A 25021-nucleotide genomic window follows, 5' to 3' on the forward strand; every position below is an offset into this window, starting at 1 on the left:
CCTTCCTCTGGAATCACTCTATTTACTAAAGAAAACCTCATCAAAATCCGCTGCGTAGTTTTAAAGATCTAAGCATATAGACAGCGGGAAGCGACTTTGTTTTATACTATGTAGTGATATATATTCTTTTTATATTATATAGAATTATATAATCAATCAAAGTATAAAAATGAATCACAGAAATATACGTTCGCGCTTAACTTCCAAACGATTGTATCAAATTGAATAATTGTTTTGTTTTCGTATTTCAAAACGTGTTGGCGTACGTGACAGCTCTGGTTTTTTTACTTGCCGTTGCAGATTCGATCCCCGCTCATGACAAACATTTGTATCGGTCATATAGATGTTGGTCGTGGTCTGAGCATTTGTGCTTGTGTATGTTTTTGGATCCCCAACACAGCAGAAAATTATACTGGGGACCGTTGAGTGTGAAGCAATTATTGTCAGGACAAGGTAAAAAAATAGATATATTCATAAAAAATTGCGGTATAAAATTCACCATCTCAGCTACTTATTATATATTAATAACTAGCTGTGCCCGCGACTTCGTCTGTGTGGAATTTAACAGAAAAGTTATTGGTCAGTTCGCAGTTTAAAAAAAAAATTCTAAAATTAAAGTAGCCTAAGTTACTCCTTATGACATCAGCTATCTGCCAGAGAAAGTCCCGTCAAAATCGGTCCAGCCATTTCAGAGATTAGCCAGAACAAACAGACAGACAGTCAAAAATTTAAAAAAATATTATTTTAGTACATGTATCACGTATACCGGTATATATCCATATGCATTTAGTAAAAAGCGGTTATTTTAATATTACAAACAGACACTCCAATTTTATTTATTTGTATAGATATATATGAATATACGATGTACATATGTATCTTATTATTTATGAACTGATAATGTCAGTTCAGTTCAAGATGATATGACCCGATGACCAGTCTGCTTCAAGAGTCCGTCCCAATCGGACGCGTCGCCGGCTCAGAATTAACGTCATGATACAGTGATAAAAATGGAGCACCAAAATTTAGAAAAAACGACCTCAACAACGCCTATGTTATCGAAGGATGATAAGGATAAAATTGTTATAATAACGCCTAGTAATGGGGCGGGGAAGATATTGATTAGGGAGGACACGATTTTGGCTAATTTGCAAGGCTGTGCCGGTTGTGGTAAAACTCAGTTCGCGTGTGCTGGTGTCAAAAAACAGTGGTCTGCGCTTTGTTGGGGGAGACCATCGGATAGAAAATATTATTGCAGTGAGTATACTTGTAGATTTTATTTTATTTACTTAACAACCGCTCTGGTGTAGTGATGTGTGTGTCACGTACGTGTTGTACGACGCTAATTGCGGGTTCGATTCCCACTCGAGATGTATATTTGTATTTGTACAAATATTTCTTTTGGGTTTTGTGTCCGTCCTTGTGGGTCTTACTGTAGTCCCGATTGTTATCATATACTTTTTTTTTAATATATAGACTAGCGCTTGACTGCCATCTCACCTGATGGTAAGTGAAGATGCAGCCTAAGGGGGTGTGCGCTTGCCTAGAAGATGCCTATTCACTCTTGACTTAAAGATACCCAAGTTATAGTTAGTTGGAAAATAATTTTTAACAAAAAAAAAACCGACTTCAAACAGGAAACTAAAAAGTGTAAAATAAATTTACTTAGTACAAAGTAATTCGTATTTTAATTTAGTTAATCAGAAATGATTAAATAAATATTTTATAATTTTGAAGTCGGTGCCAAGTAAATACTACAACAACATTTCTGATTAACTAAATTAAAATACGAATTACTTTGTACTAAGTAAATTTATTTTACACTTTTTAGTTTCCTGTTTGAAGTCGGTTTTTTTTTTGTTAAAAATTATTTTATTTTACAATTTTTAGTGATGGGTAGACCTAACAAGGATGCTTTTTCTCTTGTGTCGGGGGTCCGGAAACATGCACAATACACAAGCACAAACACCCAGACAATGACAAACATCTATATGGCCAATACAAATGTCTGTCGTGCGCGGAGATTGAACCCACTAACGCCAGCGCAACAGCTGGTGCTGTGACCGCTGCGCTAACGCGTCGACATACTATGAGTAAAGTTCGCTATCAGGTGTACGTAATAACAAGCGGGACTGACAGCCTAGCGTGTTCTCTGAGGCTAGGTTGGAAGAACCATAAAGATTAACAACTAGACCGAAAATAAATATTTGTATAAACATAAATATCCTCTCCGAGCGGGAATAGAACCCGCGACCGTCGGTGTTTAGGCGCCGCCGACACGGCACATGCACCATTATATCAAAGCGGTCGTCAAACAGCAAAAGGTAACTGCTGTAAATTGTTGAGAAATTCCCTCGAGTGTTTATGGGTTCCATCATCAAACCTGGTCCTGCGACACAGATGATCACACAGCAGGTAATTGCTATAAATCGTTGAAAAGTTCCCTCGACTATCTTTCGTCTTCATCATCAGACTGTAATGGCACTTGTAACTCATATATGTGCAAAGTTCTCATCAATAGAAACGAATTAAGTTCAAACAGCAGGTAATTGGTATAAGTCGTTGAAGAGTTCCCTCGACTATCTTTCGTCTCCATCATCAGACTGAAATGGCACTTATAGCTCATACGTATGCAAAGTTCTCATTAATAGAAACAAATTAAGTTCAAACAGCAGGTAATTGCTATAAATCGTTAAAGAGTTCCCTCGACTATATTTTGTCTCCATCATCAGACTGTAATGGCACTTATAACTCATACAGGTGCAAAGTTCTCATCAATAGAAACAAATTAAGTTCAAAAAACAGGTAACTGCTATAAATTGTTGAAGAGTTCCCTCGACTATCTTTCTTCTCCATCATCAGATCGACTCCAGACCTTTATTAAATAGTAGTGCTTTATAGTACTTAATGAAAACATGATTAAATTTACTAGTCACCCTTACGATTTTTGAAAGTTTCCCTCGATTTCTCTGGGATCCCATCATCACATCCTGGTTTCCTTATCATGGTACCAAACTATGAATATCTCCTTTCCAACAAAAAAAGAATTATCAAAATCGGTTCATAAACGAAGAATTTATCTCCGAACATACATAAAAAAAAAAAAATATATATATACGGTCGAATTGAGTAACCTCCTCCTTTTTTTGAAGTCGGTTAAAAAACGGAAGCCGGAAGGGCATTCCAAATTTTTGCGGTGCGTATTAGAACGAGGAAGCAAAGCACTTAGTGCGAGATCGTGGGATTTCAACCACGTAGCGGTGTAGATTCATACGATGCCTTGCGGTTCGGTGGTAGAAAGGTGATATACACCTGATAGTGATCGTTACTCATAGTAGGGAATATATCCGCTAATCCGAGTTTAAAAAGCATGGTGGATTAAGCTCCGATCCTTCTTCTACTTGGAGAAAGAGGCATATGCTCAGCAGGGATGTTACAGGCTGAATGCGTAAAATACGAGCTACTCTGGCGAAGTACTTCTACAAAATCGTCCAATACTATTCTTATCTTATAATATTCTTAGCCCCTAAAATGTCGGTAAAGTGAAATATTAATAATAATTTAGCATACATATCCTGGGAGGGATGGGGGATAGGGTCGGCAAGGCGCTTGCGATGCTTCTGGTGTTGCAGGCGACTATAAGCTACGGTAATCGCATACCATCAGGCGAGCCGTACGCTTGTTTGGGATCTAGTTTTATATATCTAATACAAGTAAAGAACAATAAATATGGGAACAATTTTTTTTCTCGTATTTTATCGACTGTTTCTCGTTGTAAATCATCGCCGCGCTTACGCAGTCACGCGCTGCGGATCATGCGAGACTATCAAAGTGGCTCGTTGTAGTAAAAATGTACTAAAATTTAAAAAAGGGCTAATTTTTTTTTCATTTGAAACCCCACTGACCAAACAAAAAAACCCCCATTTGAAGAAACGCAGTTAGGAGACGACATCTATATATAATTTTTAGTCCCAAACTCGAGACAGGACTCGAAGTCACAACCCTTGTGGGAAAGAGAAATCACTGATCCAATGTGCCTGTCATCATTAAAACGGCATATTTGATTCTTCTCAAATCATCCAATTCGATTGTTAGCTTGTAAATTTATGTTTTAATTTCCAATAAATATTACCGCAGTTCGCTTAAAACGAAAATAAAAATCATCATAATAAAAATTTCGCTCTAGCGGGTACATCGTTCCATAGCTTAATTGGCTAGAACGCCGACACGGTCAGTCGGAGACGCGGGTTCGAACCCCGCTGGAGTGGTCAATTTTTGATATGATATTCAAAAATGTTTAAATATTACATATACAAAAATATTTTAATCATTCATTAAATATAAATTGTCAACTTTACTGAAAGTAATCATTAGTAATAACGGAAGTTTGTATAAAATATTGTTTAATTTACTGTAATACATCTTGTATTCGGACTTATATATATTTTAAAAATATTTTTTATTATCTGTTTTTTTTTATATAAATTTAACATCCATAGGCTCTTAAGTGCCAATGCCTTTTTTATTTACATTTTAATTTTCTAAGCGTTGAGGCGTATTATTTTCAACATTGCATGCTCAAATTGCGAACTAAAGCTTATTGTCTCTAATTCGATGGTGAGTCCAAAACTGACCGTGAGAGTTATATACACCTATATATACATATATATGTATATTATCTGGTATTTTGTATTAACAGTATTTTAAGTTCTTTGTAGCTCAATTTTATCTTCCGAGTGTTTTGATGAAAATATAATTTATTAGTCAGCTGAATGCTTTTATATCTTTCATTTTTAACCGACTTCCAAAAAAGGAGGAGGTTCTCAATTCGACTGTATTTTTTTTTTTTTTTTTTTTTTTTTTTTTTTTTTTTTTTTTTTTTTTATGTATGTTACATCAGAACTTTTGACCAGGTAGACCGATTTCGACAAATTTTGTTTTAATCGAAAGGTGGTGTGTGCCGATTGGTCCCATTTAAATTTATTTGAGATCTAACAACTACTTTTCGAGTTATATCTAATAATGCGTTTTTACTTGACGCTTTTTTCGTCGACCTACGTTGTATTATACCACATAACTTTCTACTGGGTGTACCGATTTTGATAATTCTTTTTTTGTTGGAAAGGGGATATCCCTAGCTTGGTACCATGATAAGGAAACCAGGATCTGATGATGGGATCCCAGAGAAATCGAGAGAAACTCTTGAAAATCCGCAATAACTTTTTACTGGGTGTATCGATTTTGATAATTTTTACTTTAATCGAAAGCTGATGTTTATCATGTGGTCACATATAAATTTTATCGAGATCTGATAACTACTTTTTGATTAATCTTTGGTAACGCGTATTTACTTGACATTATTTTCGTCACCTTACGTTGTATTATACCTCATAACTTTTTACTGGGTGCACCGATTTTGACGTTTCTTATATAAATTAAAAGCTACTATTCGTCACGTGGTCCCATTCAAATTTAATTGAGATTTGATTCGTAATTTGTGAGTTATATCTAATATTGCGTATTTACTTGACGGTTTTTTCGTCACCCTACGTTGTATTATACGTTATATCTTTTTACTGGGTACACTGATTTTGATCTTTTTTGTATAAATCAAAAGCTAATACTTGTCATGTCGTCCGTTTTAAATATGATTGAGATATAATGAGCAATTTTTGAGTAATCTTTGATGACACGTATGTATGACGATGTTAAGACGATTGTGGTCATGTTCAATACTTTGCCACAACGCCATCTATCAAAATGTCATGAAATTACTTCGTTCACTATCGATCAAATTACAATATTCCACTAGAGTAGAGAGTAGCAGTTTATTCGTTATAAATATATTTGAGCTTTTAATTTTTGAGTTATCGCTAATACTGGGTATTTACTTGGCTATTTTACGTCGACCAACGTTATATTAACCTCATTACTATTTTACTGGGTGGACCGATATCGATGATTCTTTTTTTAATCGATAGGTGGTGCTTGTCATGTGGTCCCATTTAAATATAATTGAGATTTGACTCGAACTTTTTGAGCTATATCTGATATGGCGTATTTACTTGACTGTTTTTGGAGTTTTCTCCTTAAGAATCGATTTTCATTTAAGGCCCCGGAATGAAAAAATTGAACAGTAAAATCTACTGAACGAATGACCTTGTTAGAGATGGCGTTCAGACGTTTTCTAATAACGCAATTAGGTTCCGATAGATGGCGTTATTGCATTCATTTATTTACAATTTGATATAGTAATAATATATTTCTTAGACTAGTAAGCCTTTTTGTGCCTATTTAGACAGTTGATCTGAAGGGGTAAACTCCAGTCGTGCATCGGAGCTGTGTGAAAACATGAACATTACATATTTTTAATAAAAAAGACATAAACCGTAATTCAATATAAATCCGCTTCAACTAAAAAACCCGCCGTAATAAGCGATGTCAGCGCTTCGCGCGAATCGACGACGGGCCTTTTATGAAATTTCTGCCTACAATCGCTAACAAAATGTTAGAAATAACAGTAGAACATTATATAATTCTACAATTTTATAATGTCGCGTTATATGGAATACGAACAAAGTATTACTATTTTTTCGTCGATCTACGTTGTATTACTCTTCGATGTAATTGAAGTCGGTTTTTTTTTCGTTTGCGAGCAAACACAATTATTGTTTCTATAAATAACGAGGGCTTCATCATCAAGTTGTTTCAACTAAAAATTGGCGTTAAAGGGCATTATAATAAAACTGTATTTGAAGAAGAACAGTCTTTTTAATTCTATAATACTACAAAAGTTGAAAGTATTTAACACGATCAACATTACTTTAAAACATGTGTTATTTAGATATTTATTCATTATGTATTTTTATATTATCTTTATTTTTATAAACTTTTAACCCCTGTTATCATCCCTCTTATTCATCGGTCACGGTTACTGACTATTGCGTTATTGGTCGCAGCTTGGATTCCCGATCATTCCAAATCTGTCTAAACCAAGTTTACTACGACGACTCGCGCTAGCTAAGCGGTCACGGCACTGAATAGTTGCGCTAGTAGTCGCGGGGTCGATTCCTGTTCAACGAAAACATTTTTACAGGCTATACTGGTGTTTTCCTTGGTCTGGGAGTTTCTTCTTGTGCATTGTGTGTTTCTGAACCCCAGACACAGAGGTATATCCTACTTGGGGCCGTGGAACAATCCAACTGGGGAAGTACCTCGACTTTACAGGAGATCACAGCTAAATAAAACTGGTGGCCAGAGCTCCTGGGAAAGGGTTAGGGGAGGGTTTTTAACGCACTTCTGATGCTTCTGGTTTTGCAGGCGTCTATAATGTTATATTTTAGGCGTCTATATTATAGTATTCAATAGTCGCCCAATGGTAATGACGTAGTTCATATTAATTGTTATGATATAGCTTAGTATATATATGTAATAATTTTTTAAATCAATATTTAATAAATCATTAATTAGCTCTGATTTGGCACATCGGTAAAATTGTATAAAAAAGGTAGATAATCATTTTAAGCGTTCATTGTTATTCGAGTTGTTAATAACGCTACGCTGTTCAAAAATATAGAGAGATTGTGATAATCGCATTGGCTATTTAATTTACAAACCCACTAGTTATTATTACAATAAGCTACGGTAATCGCTTACCATCAGGCGAGCGTGAGCCGTACGCTTATTTGCCGACCTAGTCGTATAATAATTGTGTTTACTCGCAAACGAAAAAAAACCAACTTTAATTACATCGATGAGTAATACAACGTAGATCGACGAAAAAATAGTCAAGTAACTTCGCGTTATCAAAGATTACTCAAAAAGTGGTAATCAGATCTCGATAAAATTTATATGTGACCACATAATAAACATCAGCTTTCGATTAAATTAAAAATTATCAAAATCGGTACATCCGGTAGAAAGTTATGCGGTATAATACAACGTAGGTCGACGAAAAAAGCTTCAAGTAAAAGCGCATTATTAGATATAACTCGAAAAGTAGTTGTTAGATCTCAAATAAATTTAAATGGGACCAAATGACACACATCACCTTTCGATCAAAAGAAAATTTGTCGAAATCGCTCCACCCAGTCAAAAGTAAACATAAAAAAGTATCATTAAAAAAAAATACAGTCGAATTGAGAACCTCCTCCTTTTTTGGAAGTCGTATAAAATACTAATATATAAGAGGTACTTATATATTACATAACATTTGTCTAATAACTACGATAGAGGCAAATATTTGTAGATATACGTATGTCATATCAATTTGAATGTTAAAATTAATGATATACCTTTAAAAAAAAAGATTATCTGAAGAGTACCTATGTATGTATTATTTATTGACCTACCAATATGTTTTTATGTGTATGACTTAATATTTTTGTACTGATGTACCGAATTTTAACCGACTTCCCAAAAAGGAGGAGGTTCTCAATTCGACTGTATTTTTTTTTTATGTATGTTACATCAGAACTTTTGACCGTGTGGACCGATTTCGACAAATTTTTTTAAATCGAAAGGTAGTGTGTGCCAATTTGTCCCATTTAAATTTATTTGAGATCTAACAACTACTTTTCGAGTTATATCTAATAATGCGTTTTTACTTGACGCTTTTTTCGTCGACCTACGTTGTATTATACCGCATAACTTTCTACTAGATATACCGATTTTGATAATTCTTTTTTTGTTGGAAAGGGGATATCCCTAGTTTGGTACCATGATAAGGAAACCAGGATCTGATGATGGGATCCCAGAGAAATCGAGGGAAACTCTCGAAAATCCGCAATAACTTTTTACCGGGTGTACCGATTTTGATAATTTTTAATTTAATCGAAAGCTGATGTTTATCATGTGGTCACATATAAATTTTATCGAGATCTGATAACTACTTTTTGAGTAATCTTTGATAACGCGTAGTTACTTGATTATTTTTTCGTCGATCTACGTTGTATTACACGTCGATGTAATTGAAGTCGGTTTTTTTCGTTTGCAAGCAAACATAATTATGATGATTCTTTTTATATTCGAATACTGGTTCTTGTAGTTTATGCGCACACTTTCAATTTGAGGTATAAAGTCCTTAGTTAATATGATAAAAATTAAAATAATTGTGTTTTCTGGCAAACGAAAAAAACCGACTTCAATTACATCGACAAGTAATAAAACGTAAGTAGATGAAAAAAATTAACAAATAATCCTGGTTGCCTTATCATGGTACAACCCTTGAGATATTTTCTTTGTAACAAAAAAAAAATCAGTAAAATAGGTTCAGAAACCACGAAGTTATCCGCGAACACATAAAAAAATATATATGGTCGAGTTGAGAAACATCCTCCTTTTTTGAAGTCGGTTAATAAATAGGCGTAGTCCTAAAGAACATCCTGTCAAACAAAACAGACAAACAAACTTCTTGAATTTATTATATATTAATTATTCCGCTCACCTTCAGGATGGTTAGGTCGTAAATCAATGTTTTCAATGTACTCGTATTGTGATAATGATTATACTTAACGGAAGGAATGTTTACATATGTACTATATACATATCTTCTATACTAATAAATGGTGAGCCGGTTCTTTTTTTTTGCTCGCTTATACTGCTAAAATTACTGAAGAATGTTTTTGTGTATGATATGTTTGTGATTACTTATCGTCTAATAATTCATACACATACTAAATACATATATATATATATATATATATATATATATATATATATATATATATATATATATATATATATATATGTATTTTATATATATATATATATATATGTATTTTATATATATATATATCATCATCATATATATATCATCATATATATATATATATATATATATAAAATATATGATGATATTTTAAATTACAAATAAATAAAAATACTATGATTCTATATTATACTAACTGCCCGGACAGAGTTCGTTCTGTTAAAAGTTAATAGTTATTAAATCTTTTTTTTATGAAATCCTTCCGTGGGACTTAAGGAACATACAAAAAATAAATTAGCCGAATTGGTCGAGCCATTCTCGAGTTGTGCGCTTAGCAACGTTCATTTTTGTTTATATAAGATTATTATTTTATTTATTTAATTTAAATTGACTCTAAGTGCAGCGTAGTCTCGATGGCATACCAAAGCAAAACCAGCAGTTATGTTATAGTAGTAAAAACAATAAATATAAAAATAACTTTTAGTACTGAAACAAAATAAGACCGACTTAAATTTACATCGACCAGTAACAAAATAAAAGAAATAAGAAAGAAAGAATAGTTTTATCTGTATCTGTCTGTTACGATGTTTTTAAACAATTTCACTTCAACCTATCGCAGTCCGCTGCTGGACATAGGCCTCCACAAGTTCGCGCCAAAAATGCCGTGAACACAATTGTGTGTTGTCCACAGTCACTCATAAGGTTTTAATATAAAAAAAATTTACTACCTATTAACTTTTGACAGAACGAAGTCTATCCGGGTAGCTAGCCTATACAAATAACTAAAATTGGAGTGTCTGTTTGTAATATTAAAATAACCGCTTTTTACGAAATGCATATGGATGAATACACGGTACATATACCAAATTAACATTTTTTACAATTTTTGTCTGTCTGTCTGTCTGTTTGTTCCGGCTAATCTCTGAAACGGCTGGACCGATTTTGACGGGTCTTTCACTGGCAGATAGCTGATGTAATAAGGAGTAACGTGGTTTTATTTTAGAAATTTATTTATTTTATAACTGCAAAATGAATAATAACTTTTTTGTTAAATTCCACGCGGACAAAGTCGCGGGCACAGCTAGTTATAATGATACAAACAACAAAAGAGTAATACATAAAGTAAATGAGGATATAATCGACGCATCTATAGTAGAACCTCCTAATTTTTTGGAAGTCACTTAAAAAACATTCAATCATCAAACCATATCAGCTCAATGCTGTGTGCGTTGTGTACATAGAGTGTTAATATAGTATAATTTAATATACACAATATGAGGTGCCTACATTTAAGTATGTTTTATTACGTAAAAATATTTGTAATACCTATATATATATATGTTAATAACACGAGTACATAAAACGTAGGTAAAATTTATTTTTATATACATACATAGGTATTATAATAGGTAGCGGCACCAATATTGAACGCTCGGTGACAGAGTGGGGGATCGCTTTGGGCAAAGTGCAGCGGTCGCAAACAGAAAATACTTTTATTCAAAACAAAATTTAATAGGTTCATTGCCGGAATTTAGCTTCATACAAAAAAAAATATCCGCGATGCCAGTTACTGTTTTTTATTTTAAATGTGCACCTATATAAATAAAAAAAGTAAAAACAATGTTACAAAGCATATAGTATATACATATAAGTTATATATATATACAAGTACCCACGAGGAGTCGTCGGCAGAGCGCAAACATTTTTCCACTGAGGCTTAGAAACGTAACGGCTAGAAATCCCCGCGCGGAGTCAACGGCACTGTAAGGGATTTCCCGCCAACTCCGCGCAGGGATTCCGGCATTCAACCTGTTAAAATAACTAAAACTATTCCTTAAACATCTGAATCTATATGATTAAACATTGAAGTATACTGAAGGACTCGTAGTAATAGCTCGGTTAGATCAGGTATATCTATACATATAGCTGTGTGGTTACGGCAGTAAAGAATGTAGCCACCCCTTCTCTTCCTGTGGGTGTCGTAAAAGGCGACTATGGGATAACACAGTTTCACTACCACCTTGAAACATATAAAGCCGACCGATGGCGGGATAAGCTGTGGGAAAATCCAACTGTTGGCTATGAAATACACAGTCCGAAGACGGGCAGCAGCGTCTTTAGTGCGACAAAGCCAGCCCTGTAGTCACCAACCCGCCGGCCCAGCGTGGTGACTATGGGCAAAACACATGAGTTCTAAGTTGGGGAGGCCCATGTCCAGCAGTGGACTGCAACAGGCTGAACTGACTGACTGACTGACTAAACTACTGCTTCTATCGACTGATATCTGGTACATAGCTGATAAATAGTATGTAGTGTATATAGTTTAATTTTATGCTTTTCATTTCTATCCATTATGTACTACTTCAGCCTATCGCACTCCACTGCTGGACATAGGCCTCCCCAAGTTTGCGCCAAACATCGTGGCGCGACATCTTGTGTATTGTGTGTCTGTCTTATTTGTATCCGTTATGTAGGTATATCGTCTATATATTAATACGTGAAGCAAAAACTTTGTGCCGCTTTTTACGATAATTGCGCGGACGGAGCAGTGTGAAATTTCGTACACTTATAGTTTACTATAGAGAAGGAGTGCACAATGCTAATATTTTTTTAAATTATCCAAAAAAATACATTAATACAATAAAAAATTACACACACTATTATGTATTTGACACACACATATGTATACTCTTCTGTTTATTATAGAAGTATAGTCTTTGACAACAGAACCTTAATAATATTCGAACTTATAATTTTAATTAATTATGGTCGAATTTTGACCACTGGCGACCACTGATAAAAGTTTAAATTGTAAAGGTAACATTAACATACTGAATAAATAATTATTGAATCATAAAACTTTTTAATAGTGTCAAGATGCAATGCGTCATAAAAACAACGTAAATTTCTACATTGTAGGTATAACATAAAAAATACTCGTGTACGATTTTAAACAACATAATGTTGTAGTTAGACTGGCGTATTAAAGATACATCAATCCGGGCCAATTAAGTTTGCCGCCCGATAAATTAAGGGAAAAAATTAAAAGCAGCAGCGCATATATTAGGGATGTAACATTCGGTAAAAATCAATTAGTAAGCAATCGATAATTATCTTTGGTAAATAAGTCGCTTTTATTGTCAAACTAGCTGTGCCCGTGACTTCGTCCGCGTGGAATAAAAAAAAATATTGTTCAGTTCGCAAAGTTACTAAATAAAGTTCTAAAATAAAATCAGCTATTTGCCAGTGAAAGTCCCGTCAAAATCGGTCCAGCCGTTTTAGCGTTTTAAAAGAAAATTATAAAACATGTTATTTTGGTATATGCACCGTGTATGTACATCATCAAATCAAGTATTACAAACAGACACTCCAATTTAATTTATTTGTACAGATAATAATCGATTCACTAAATTAATATATATATTTAGTTTATTTAGTATAATTTATTTATTTAGTTTTTTTTGAATATCATATCAAAAATTGACCGTTCCAGCGGGGATCGAACCTGCGTCTCCGACTGATCGTGTCGGCGCTCTAGCCAATTAAGCTATGGAACGCTTTTTTTATATAACTAGGTCGGCAAACAAGCGTACGACTTACCTGATGGTAAGCGATTACCGTAGCTTATAGACGCCTGCAATACCAGAAGCATCGCAAGTCGTCGCCAACCCAATCCTCAAGCTCAGGTCACCTTACTCACCAACAGGAACACAACACTGCTGAAAACAGTATTATTTAGCTGTGGTCTTCTGTAAGGTCGACGTACTACCCCAGTCGGGCTGCTCGAATTTTTAGCAGGAATACACCAGTTACCTTATATAATTTAAAAGGAAATATAAAACATACATATTGCTGAAGGTCAGCGCTCAATATCAATACCAATAACTATACGAAAATCTAGACTTTGGTCACTAGACTCTAGTGCAATAACATGATTCTTACGGCATATTTCTTTTTATTTAATATATATTTATCGAAAACAGCTTTATTACAACTATCGTAAGACATCATGGTGGCCAACAGTTAGATAATTGAGCAAAGACTCTACGTCATAAATGCTAAAATCTTCATACATTTCGTCTCAATCGTGCGACGCGTCGACGTCTTGTCGTCTTGACCGCTCAGCGCGACAGTGCTGCCAGCACCAGGACGCCGCGCCAAACTACCTTTTTCGTTCAGGGTATTACTTACTACATGACTAGGTGAACTTTGTAACGTATTTTTTTCGTGGATACAAGTTTTTTTTTTTAATTTTCTTTGTTCACAAACCTTGTGTCAAAGAAATCTTAAACAGTAAAAATAATAATTATCCAATTCGTTGCAGTTTTTCGGAAATTGTGCGTGTAGACACACGCGAGACGCGAGGTGGGGGGGGAGGTGGTACTCACAAAGGTGCGCCAAATGGTCCGCAAAACAAAAAATTGCTGGACATATTCGAATGGGGGAGGGCGCTAAAAAGATATTGTGTCCCGGGCGCAATAACTCGCTACGTCACTGCTATATATATCTGTAAGAAGTTTAAATATCGTTAATAACGATTTTTCCATCTGTTTGTTCGTAAGATTACATAATCACAGTTTTGTGTTTACACTTAGTAACAGTTTAGTCATTTTAATCAATACTGTTTTTAACCTTATAAGTTACAAAAACAGACATCGTACGATCACTTGTTTATGTATAATGAAGTATATAAATATCGAGATATTCTTTCATTAATTTTTATTTTAATTTAAAGTCTAATCGATTATTCATTTTTATAAATATACTAGCGACCCCCCGGCTTAGCACGGGTGGAATGATACTAAATATAAGATACTAGCTTCTGCCTGCGACTTCGTCCGCGTGGAATAGGAACAATTTACAACAACACAAACTTATTTTCCTCATAATGTAATCTTCATCAAAATAAATAAATATTATTATTATTAAAAAAAAAGTCAGTCATGCGTGATTTTTGCAAAACTTTTACTGTTTACGCAGGGCACGTAGCGGAAGCTCTCAAAAGGAAAAACAAAGCCGATTTTGAAACATTCTTGATTGGTGCCCCGCTCCTATCGATCATAGAGTATAGTTAAGAGTAGTTAGTAGAGTATAGTTCCTCGATAAAAGGGCTATCTAATACTGAAAGAATTTTTCAAATCGGACCAGTGGTCACTGAGATTAACGCGGTTAAACAAACAAACAAACAAACTCTTCAGCCTTATAATGTTAGTATAGATGAAATAAATATTTGCAATGTAAGCGCAAAAAATGTGTTTATTTACGACATCACATTAGAAACTTCTAAAACTATCACTGTTTCTCTACTATATTATGCATGTATTATACATATTATAAACGTTCCTCTGGAATCACTCTATTTACTAAAGACAACCGCATCAAAATCCGTTACGTAGTTTTAAAGATCTAAGCATACAGACAGCGGGAAGCGACTTTTTTATACTGTGTATAGTACATATGATTAGTATGGTATTTTATCTATTTAAATGATGTTATTTTTTTAAATCTGGGGAATCCCATAAATATGTATCAATTACGCGTCACGTTGTTTGTCCGCGATGGACTCCTAAACCACTTAACCGATTTTAATCAAATTTGCCACCATGTGCAGTTTGATCCAACTTGAAAGGTAGGCTAAATTTTACTTTGATATAAAACTATTATATTTGAGAAGAAAAAAGACGGTGGTACGAAGTCCGATAGGTCAGCTAGTCTTAATAATATATATAAAAGCGAAAGGTCACTCACTCATCACGAAATCTCCGAAACTATAATACCTACAAACTTGAAATTTGGCAGGTAGGTTCCTTATAAGACGTAGGCATCCGCTAAGAACGGATTTTACGAAACTCGACCCCTAAGGGGGTAAAACGGGGGTTGAAAGTTTGTATGAAAGTCCTATGTTTTTGAAGCAAGAGACTTGAAATTTAAAATTTAAGCTCTTTAGATGGTGAAAAGGTTTCCAAATAATGTATCTTTAGAAATCAACCTCTTTTTGGGGTTAAAACGGGGGATCGTAGGTTGACTCACTGATCACGAAATCTCCGAACCTATAATACCTACAAACTTGAAATTTGGCAGGTAGGCTCCTTATAAGACGTAGGCATCCGCTAATAACAGATTTTACGAAACTCGACCCTTAAGGGGGTAAAACGGGGGTTGGAAGTTTGTATGAAAGTCCTATGTTTTTGAAGCAAGAGACTTGAAATTTAAAATTTAAGCTCTATAGATAGTGAAAAGGTTTTCAAATAATGTATCTTTAGAAATCAACCTCTTTTTGGGGTTAAAACGGGGGATCGTAGGTTGACTCACTGATCACGAAATCTCCGACACTATAACACCTACAAACTTGAAATTTAGCAGGTAGGCACTTTATAGGGCGAAAACTATCGCTAAGAATGGATTTTACGAAACTCGACCCCTAAGGGGGTAAAACGGGGGTTGGAAGTTTGTATGAAAGTCCTATGTTTCTGAAGTAAGAGACTTGAAATTTAAAATGTAAGCTTTACAGATGGTGGAAAGGTGTCCAAATAATGTATCTGTAGAAATAAACTCCTTTTTGGGGTTAAAACGGGGGATCGTAGTTTGACTCACTGATTACGAAATCTCCGACACTATAACACCTACAAACTTGAAATTTAGCAGGTAGGCTCTTTATAGGGCGAAAACTACCGCTAAGAATGGATTTTACGAAACTCGAACCCTAAGGGAGTAAAACGAGGGTTGGAAGTTTGTATGAAAGGCCTATGTTTTTGAAGTAAGAGACTTGAAATTTAAAACGTATGCTCTATAGATAGCGAGAACGTGTTCAAATAATGTATCTTTAGAAATTAACTCCATTTTGGGGTTAAAACGGGGGATGGTAGGTTAACTCACTCATCACGAAATCTCCGAAACTATAACAGCTACAAACTTAAAAATTGGCAGGTAGGTTTCTTATAGGGCGTAAACATTCACTAAGAACGAATTTTATTAAACTCGACCCCTAAGGGGATAAAACGGGGGTTGGAAGTTTGTATGAAAGTCCTATGTTTTTGAAGTAAAAGACTTAAAATTTAAAATGTATGCTCTATAGACAATGAAGAGGTGTCCAAATAATGCATCGTAATCTATATATATATAAAAGAGAAAGTTCACTTATCATGAGAACTCAATAACCACTGGATGGTCCATCCATCCAGGATGGACAAAGATGAAATTTGGCAGGGAGGTAGATTATAGTTAGTAGACGTCCGCTAAGAACGGATTTTGTGATATTCCACCGCTAAGGGGGTTTAATTGGGGTTAGTAGTTTGTATGAAACATATACAGCAGCTATAAGTTCGCCTGATAGGTTATTTATACTGCAGCCTGAAAATAAAACTAAAAATGTGGTTTATAGAGAGGTGTTATAAAAATAACTATTAAATTATACTAAATTGCACCTTTTAAAAAGTTACTCAGTGTGATAAGCACTTCAAATGACTGAAATAAAAAAATAATTTGCGTTAAACATCTTAATAGTAATGCATATCTTCATAACCACGCTAACGTAGTCGCGGGCAACAGTTAGTGTATTATAAAACAAAGTCCCCAAAAGTGTATGTGATCGATTCCCTCAAAATCTACTGAACGGATTTTCATGCGGTTTCACCAATGGGGAGAGGGCTTCAAGAGGAAGGTTTACGGAACGGCTAAGCCGATTTTGACGAGAGTTTCACTGGAAATTTACCGGGAAAACGTTGTGACACACTGATTTACACGCGGGCGAAGCCGCGGGCACAGCTAGTAATATATATAAATGCGAAAGGTCACTCATCACGAAATCTCCGAAACTATAACACCTACAAACTTGAAATTTGGCAGGTAGGCTTCTTATAAAGTGTAGACATCCGCTAAGAACGGATTTTACGAAACTCGATCCCTAAGGGGGTGAAACGGGGATTGGAAGTTTGTATGAAAGTCCTATGTTTTTGAAGTAACTTAAAGTTTAAAGTGTATGCTCTATTGATGGTGAGAAGGTGCCCAAGTAATGTATCTTTAGAAATAAACTCCCTTTTGGGGTTAAAACGGGGGATGGTAGGTTGACTCACTCATCACGAAATCTCCGAAACTATAACACCTAAAAACTTGAAATTTGGCAGATAGGTTCCTCATAGAGCGTAGACATCCATTAAGAACGAATTTTATGAAACTCGACCCCTAAGAGGATGCAACGGGCGTTAGAAATTTGTATGAAAGTCCTATGTTTTTGAAGTAAGAGACTTGAAATTTAAAATGTATACTCTATAGATAGTGAGGAGGTGTCCAAATAATGCATCGTAATCTATATACCTATATAAAAGAGAAAGGTCACTGACTCACTCATCACGAGAACTCAAAAACTGCTGGATGGTTCATTCATCCAGGATGGACAAAGTTGAAATTCGGCAGGGAGGTAGATTATAATTAGTAGACGTCCGCTAAGAACGGATTTTGCGATATTCCACCGCTAAAGGGGTTTAATTGGGGTTGATAGTTTGTATGAAACATATACAGCAAGGTCGGTTTAAAGCAAAATAACCGCGTTGCAACCTTATGTGTTCAAGAAACATTTATATTGATCACTTATAAGTAGTACAAAAAAATATATTTTTTACAATATCTAAACCTTTACGTTGCTAGGATACTTTTTATTTATCCCTGTCGTCACGGAGTCACGGAAGAGAGTGTGTTACGCTATTCCGTGGCATATATAGTTACGTAGAACCATATTAAAAACTAAATTGCATGCAGTATATTTTAAACATATTTACACTACAATACTATATTATTACTACATTATTTCATACCACAATTCAACGAACGAATTCAACGAACCATTTTGTTAAACGCGACGCGCGCTTCACGCGGACGTAGTCGCGGGCAACAGTTAGTGTATTATAAAACAAAGTCCCCAAAAGTGTATGTGATCGATTCCCTCAAAATCTACGGAACGGATTTTCATGCGGTTTCACCAATGAAGAGAGGGCTTCAAGAAGAAAGCTTACGAAACGGATAAGCCGATTATGATTAGAGTTTCACTGGAAGTTTGCCGAGAAAACTTTGTGTCACACTGATTTCAACGCGGGCGAAGCCGCGGGCACAGCTAGTATTAATATAAAATTATGCCAAGATAAGACGCAAGCGAATATAATCTCCACTATAAAATACAATAACATTATACTACCTATGAAGTCAATCGTAGCGGATATATACTATTAAGTGGGGATTTTTTTATACAACTTGTCGGAAAACAAATGTAGGGCCACTTGATGATAAGTGGTTACCGTAGCTTATAGACGTCTGCAACACCAGGAGCGTCACAAGCACGATGCTGACTTTACTCCCAACACTCCTCAGAAGCACTATCCTGATAGCATATACATACCTGCTACAATTGATCATGTATCACTACATAGTATAAAACAAAGTCGCTTTCTCTGTCCCTATGTCCCTATGTATGCTTAAATCTTTAAAACTACGCAACGGATTTTGATGTGGTTTTTTTTTTTAATAGATAGAGTGATTAAAGAGGAAAGTTTATATGTATAATAACATCTATTAAATAGTGGAGAAATACTGTTATCTTTGAGGTTTCTAATATGATGTAAATAATTAATTTTTTTCCGCTTACATTGCAAACGCAGCCTAAACCCTAGATTTATCAAAATAATGTACTAAGTATTGTACACATTGAAAAGGTCTACAGAAACTCCGCTATGGTATATGTCTATCTCTTATGGATATCCCACAATAACATTTTTTTGTCATTTACTTTTTACGACAAATAATGGCTAATTTTCAAAGCGATTTTAACCAATACAGCATTAATCCTTATCTACTTAAATACCTTAAGTACATTGTTGATTTAATATAGATCTATATGGCCCTTTACAGCATATGATTTAAATGAATATTTACGAAGATATTACAGATTTAAAAATTGCGGTACGTAGCGTTTGCGGCGGTTCTGGCCGGCTTTTACTCTAAAGTTAACGCGTGCGGGCCACGGGCAGTAATGAATAAATCAAAACTACTGGATCGATTTTAATCATTTTTTCAGTGAATGACATAGGCTATAATTATATTTTATACCCGTGCGAAGCCGGAGCGGGTCGCTAGTCTATGATAAAAAAGCCAACAGTCTTAGGCGATCTCCGAATTATTATATATTGTATTCCCTACTATGAGTAACGATCGCTATCAGGTGTATGTGATAACAACCAGCATCGACCGTTTAACGTGCCCTCCGAGGCATGGTGATTATGATGGTGACCCACAAGGACACTCAGACCGGGGACACAAGTGCAGACATCCAAATCGGAAAGAAATGTTTGTACGAATACAAATGTCCATCCCGAGTGGGAATGGGACCCAGTACCGCAGGTGTTTAGGCACCTACTTCCACCATTACACCAGAGCGGTTCTGTTGTCAAATTTTATTAATCTTTGTCTCTTATCTTTCAGTGTTAGTGCTACTCTCTGCGACGTTCGCCTTGAGTCTAATAGGAACTGTGTTCTTCTGTTTCACGAACACAATCAATGATGCAATTATATCGGTTGGTACTATCCTTATTTTATATTTTATTTACCAAGAGATTAATAGGCATAGTTAATTATTTTTTTTTTATATTTAATACGATGATACCAAAGACTAAAAAGACTCCGCAGTTACATTTAAAAAAAGACTTTCGATCATATAAATTTATTCCTTTCCTATGCGTGTACATTTTTTATAATACTATTTTAATCATCACTTCATCACTTCAGCCTTATGTGTGTTGCCCATAGTCACCACGCCGGGCAGGCGGGTTGGTGGTTGGTGATGGCAGGGCTGGCCTTGTCGCACCGAAGACGCTGCTGCCCGTCTTCGGCCTTTGTATTTCAAAGCCAGCAGTTGGATGGTTATCCCGCCATCGGTCGGCTTTTTAAGTTTCAAGGTGGTAGTGGAACTGTGTTATCCCTTAATCGCCTCTTACGACACCCACGGGTAGAGAGGGGTGGCTATATTCTTTACTGCCGTAACCACACAGCAGCTTTGTGTAGTTAGTATAAACAAATCATTGGTTTATGTTAGATTTAAATTTTTTTAGCGATGGGAGAAGCATTTACGCATTTCTTTCTGTAATCCACTGAATTAAAAAAAAGTTTTTGTTTTATACAACAAGACCGAAAAAAGCGTACGGCTCTCACCTGATGGTAGGCGATTACCGTAACCTATACCTGCAACTCCAGAAGCATCGCAGTCGCGTTGCCGACTCTACCCCCACTGCCCCCAAGAGTTCTGGTCACCTTACCACAATACCACGACACTGTTTGAAATCATAAAAATTTAGCTATGTATTTAAGTTCCAATCGATTGATTTAGATAAATTTTTATTATGTAAATTGGAATTAAATATATATGTTACAATGATTTAGGGAAACGATATATATCTAAAATACTTTATATAAAGATATACACGTAGTCTTATCGTAAATTAATAAATAATAAGAAATAAATACATTTCCTTGTTTTTTCCTTTGTAGGAAAACTCCACTGATATATATTTTTTTTTCAGATTAATATCCATAAATACAATTATACATATTCGAATTCGATTCGAGATTCGAAGCACGAAACCCACAAACCTCTGGTCAGAAAGCAGAGTCACTGCAAACTCTGCCAACACGCTAGTCAAATTACGTGACCATTTTCACTTATAAAGCTAATAGTATTTTTTTTAATACTATCGAATTGAGAACCTCCTACTTTTTTTTGAAGTCGGTTTAAGTTTATACAAAAATATAATATGTCAATAAAATTTAACAACTTAATAAATATCATTAAATAGATAGAAAATTTGTAACGTAAATTTTAAAAGTTTCTTTTTCCAACAGAACATGGTAATAAGAAACAACAGCATCGCTTTCTCGATGTGGAGACGGCCCACGGTACATCCTTTGATGAAGGTTCACGTCTTCAACTACACCAACTGGCAGAGGGTCAGGGATGGATTGGATGAAAAGCTACACGTCGATGAAGTTGGACCATATGTATATTCGTAAGTATACAAATTTTATATCAAAATATTCTGCTAAAATATAGAGCAGCCCGACTGGGGAATTATCGTGAACTACAAAACATTGCAGCCAAAATGATACTGGTCCCAAGTCGTAGCGTGACTCTGTGTACGTGTGTGTGCACAGTCACAACAGGAGTTGTGAGTGAGATAGTCAGAATTCTTGAAGTAGGTCGGGGATATGATCGACAATGCGCTTGCAATGCTTATGACAATTGAAACCATCTATAGTCAACGTTCTAGATTGTATCAATTTCATCACTAGTTTTTGACGACTTGTATAATTCACCGTGATAATGTAACGTATTATAAAAATGGCGTCCTTTCCTTTACGGCACAGCTGAAATTATACTTGATAAAAATTAAGCACTAGTATGTACAGCTCTTTACATGAAAACATTAAAATCGACACATTTGAAGAACATACGAAACAAACAACGAAAAGAAAACGAAAAAACCAAATTCAATTACATCGACAAGTAATAAAACGTAGGTAGACGAAAAAATAGTCAAGTAAATACGCATTATCAAAGTAATTACTCCAAAAGATGTAATCAGATCTCGATGAAATTTAAATGTGACCACATGATAAATATCGGCTTTCGATTAAATTAAAAATCATCAAGATCACACCCAGTAAAAAGTTATGCGTATTTTTGAGGGTTTCCCTCGATTTCTCTGGGATCCCATCATCAGATCCTGGTTTCCTTATCATGGTACCATACTTAAGATATCTCCTTTCCAACAAAAAATAATTATCAAAATCGGTTCACAAACGACGAAGTTATTCCCGAACATACATTAAAATATATATATATCGAATTGAGTAGCCTCCTTCTTTTTTAATTCGGTTAAAAAGTGTTGGGAAGACATGAGATAATTGTGTTTGCTCGCAAACGAAAAAAAACCGACTTTAATTACATCGACGAGTAAGACAACGTAGATCGACGAAAAAATAGTCAAGTAACTACGCGTTATCAAAGATTACTCAAAAAGTAGTTATCAGATCTCAATAAAATTTATGTGTGACCACATGACAAACATCAGCTTTCGATTAAATTAAAAATTATTAAAATCGGTACACCGAGTAAAAAGTTATTGTGGATTTTCAAGAGTTTCCCCCGATTTCTCTGAGATCCCATCATCAGATCCTAGTTTCCTTATCATCGTACTAAGCTAGGGATATCTCCTTTCCAACAAAAAAAGAATTATCAAAATCGGTACACTCAGTAAAAAGTTATGTGGTATAAATACAACGTAGGTCGACGAAAAAAGCGTCAAGTAAAAACGCATTATTAGATATAACTCGAAAAGTAGTTGTTAGATCTCAAATAAATTTAAATAGAACCAATTGACACACACCACCTTTCGATTAAAAAAAATTGTCGAAATCGTCCATACGGTCAAAAGTTCTGATGTAACATACATAAAAAAAGTATACAGTTGAATTGAGAACCTCCTCCTTTTTTGGAAGTCGGTTAAAAAGTGGCCATAATTAGGTGATTGGACTGTAAAACTGTCATTGACACGACACTAACGTACACATGACGGTAATTTTATAACTAGCTGACCCCGCAAACGTTATTTTGCCATGTATGTATTAGTCCCCCTTATCCCCCCCCCTATTATAACTTAGCATATGAGAAATAGATGTTAGCCAATTCTCAGACCTACCCGATATTCACACATAATTTCATAAAAATCAGTCCAGCCGTTTCGGAGGAGTATTGTAACTAACATTGTGACACGAGAATTTTATATATAAGATTTTTACTAAATTTTTGTTTAATTACAATAAAATATAGGTTATGTCAATCCTGAATAGTGTAGCTTTCTGTTAGTGAAAGAATTTTTGTGATCGGATCAGTATTTACGAAGATTACCCCCTACATACAAACAAAGTTAGAAACTTTACATCTTTATAATATTAGTATAGATAATTATTTAATAATAAATTTTATTATTTTTCCATATATGCAACTTACTTGCCCTAATGCTTTAATAAAAAACAATATAATTTATATGTTGGTTATAGAATCGATTCTGATATCGCAGTTATATGAAAAGACGCCAGTTTAATAATGCGTTGTACAGAGTAAGAAATGATGTATTCATTTGTTTCAAGACATTGCGATTCAACATGACATGTCAATTCTTGTTTCCTACGAATAGACGGTAATTACACGCTAACATAATAAACACTGTACGTCGTTATGCTAGAACTATTGATGATAATTACTTATGTTTCCATCCGATTAAGATTTTTTCTAAAAAACTTCCTTATTACTGACAACGAAAAACTATTAAAACTATCACATTGAGTGTATGCTACCTCAAATTGCTTATTTTCCACTCGGCAGGATGTCCATATCTTCAAAACTACTGAATGTTTAAGTTTGAAATTTATGTATGGTAAAGTTCAGGACATAAACTATCTTTCATATGTTTTGAAAACACGATTCCATAAAATTTTCTCGATACAAAAAAATCACAAAGTTATCTCTATTTTTGTATTAAAACCTTATTAACTCAGTAAATATAGATGAGTTATGGACTTGAGATTAAGCATGGTAATTGAAATAAGTATGAAGAACATTTTATATGTTACGTTTTTTAAAAAATAACTATTGGTAATGATTGTGGGGAGAAAATACATATAATTCGCGCGATGAACAACTAAGCGCTCTCAATTCTCATGTGTAATTAGTACGGGTGAAATCTGAATTCGAGCTGAGGTAGTGTAGCCCCTTAAGAAAAGGCTGACGCTATTCACCGTTAAATAAATAAATGCCTCACACTTAAGGACAAAGATTTACTCCTGTGTGCGGGGACATCGTTCCATAGCTTAATTGGCTAGAGCACCGACACGGTCAGTCGGAGATGCAGGTTCGAACCCCGCTGGAACGGTCGATTTTTGATATGATATTAAAAAATGTTATTTTGGTACATGTACCGTGTATACATCCATATGCATTTATTAAAAAAGCGATTATTTTTATATTACAAACAGACACTCCAATTTTATTTATTTATTTAGATATATAGATAATATGTATGTAATAAATAATTTGATACTGATTAAGTATATTGTTTTAATATTAAGAGATAAAAAAAATCAATTTTACATGTTTTAATGAAATAATAGTGTCACCTTTGCAATAAATTATTTATTATCAATACACGATTTCAAATATTGAGTAGTGTAAATATTTTGTATTCATATGCTTGTAGATAATTACAACTAATACTA

At 34.6% G+C, this 25021-nt stretch overlaps 1 protein-coding gene across 1 annotated transcript in view; it reads left to right on the plus strand.

The window, feature by feature from the left end:
• The first annotated feature begins 916 nt into the window (after nt 1–916).
• Nucleotides 917–25021, plus strand: part of LOC123668190 (scavenger receptor class B member 1-like) — a 54211-nt gene continuing 30106 nt past the window's right edge. The window contains exons 1-3 of the mRNA XM_045601980.1: nt 917–1257; nt 20177–20268; nt 21590–21753. Of these exons, the coding sequence (XP_045457936.1) occupies nt 1011–1257; nt 20177–20268; nt 21590–21753 (503 nt within the window). The 5' untranslated portion in view covers nt 917–1010. The remainder of the gene's footprint in view (nt 1258–20176; nt 20269–21589; nt 21754–25021) is intronic.

Source organism: Melitaea cinxia, chromosome 30, assembly GCF_905220565.1.
Source record: "Melitaea cinxia chromosome 30, ilMelCinx1.1, whole genome shotgun sequence".
NCBI lineage: Eukaryota > Metazoa > Arthropoda > Insecta > Lepidoptera > Nymphalidae > Melitaea > Melitaea cinxia.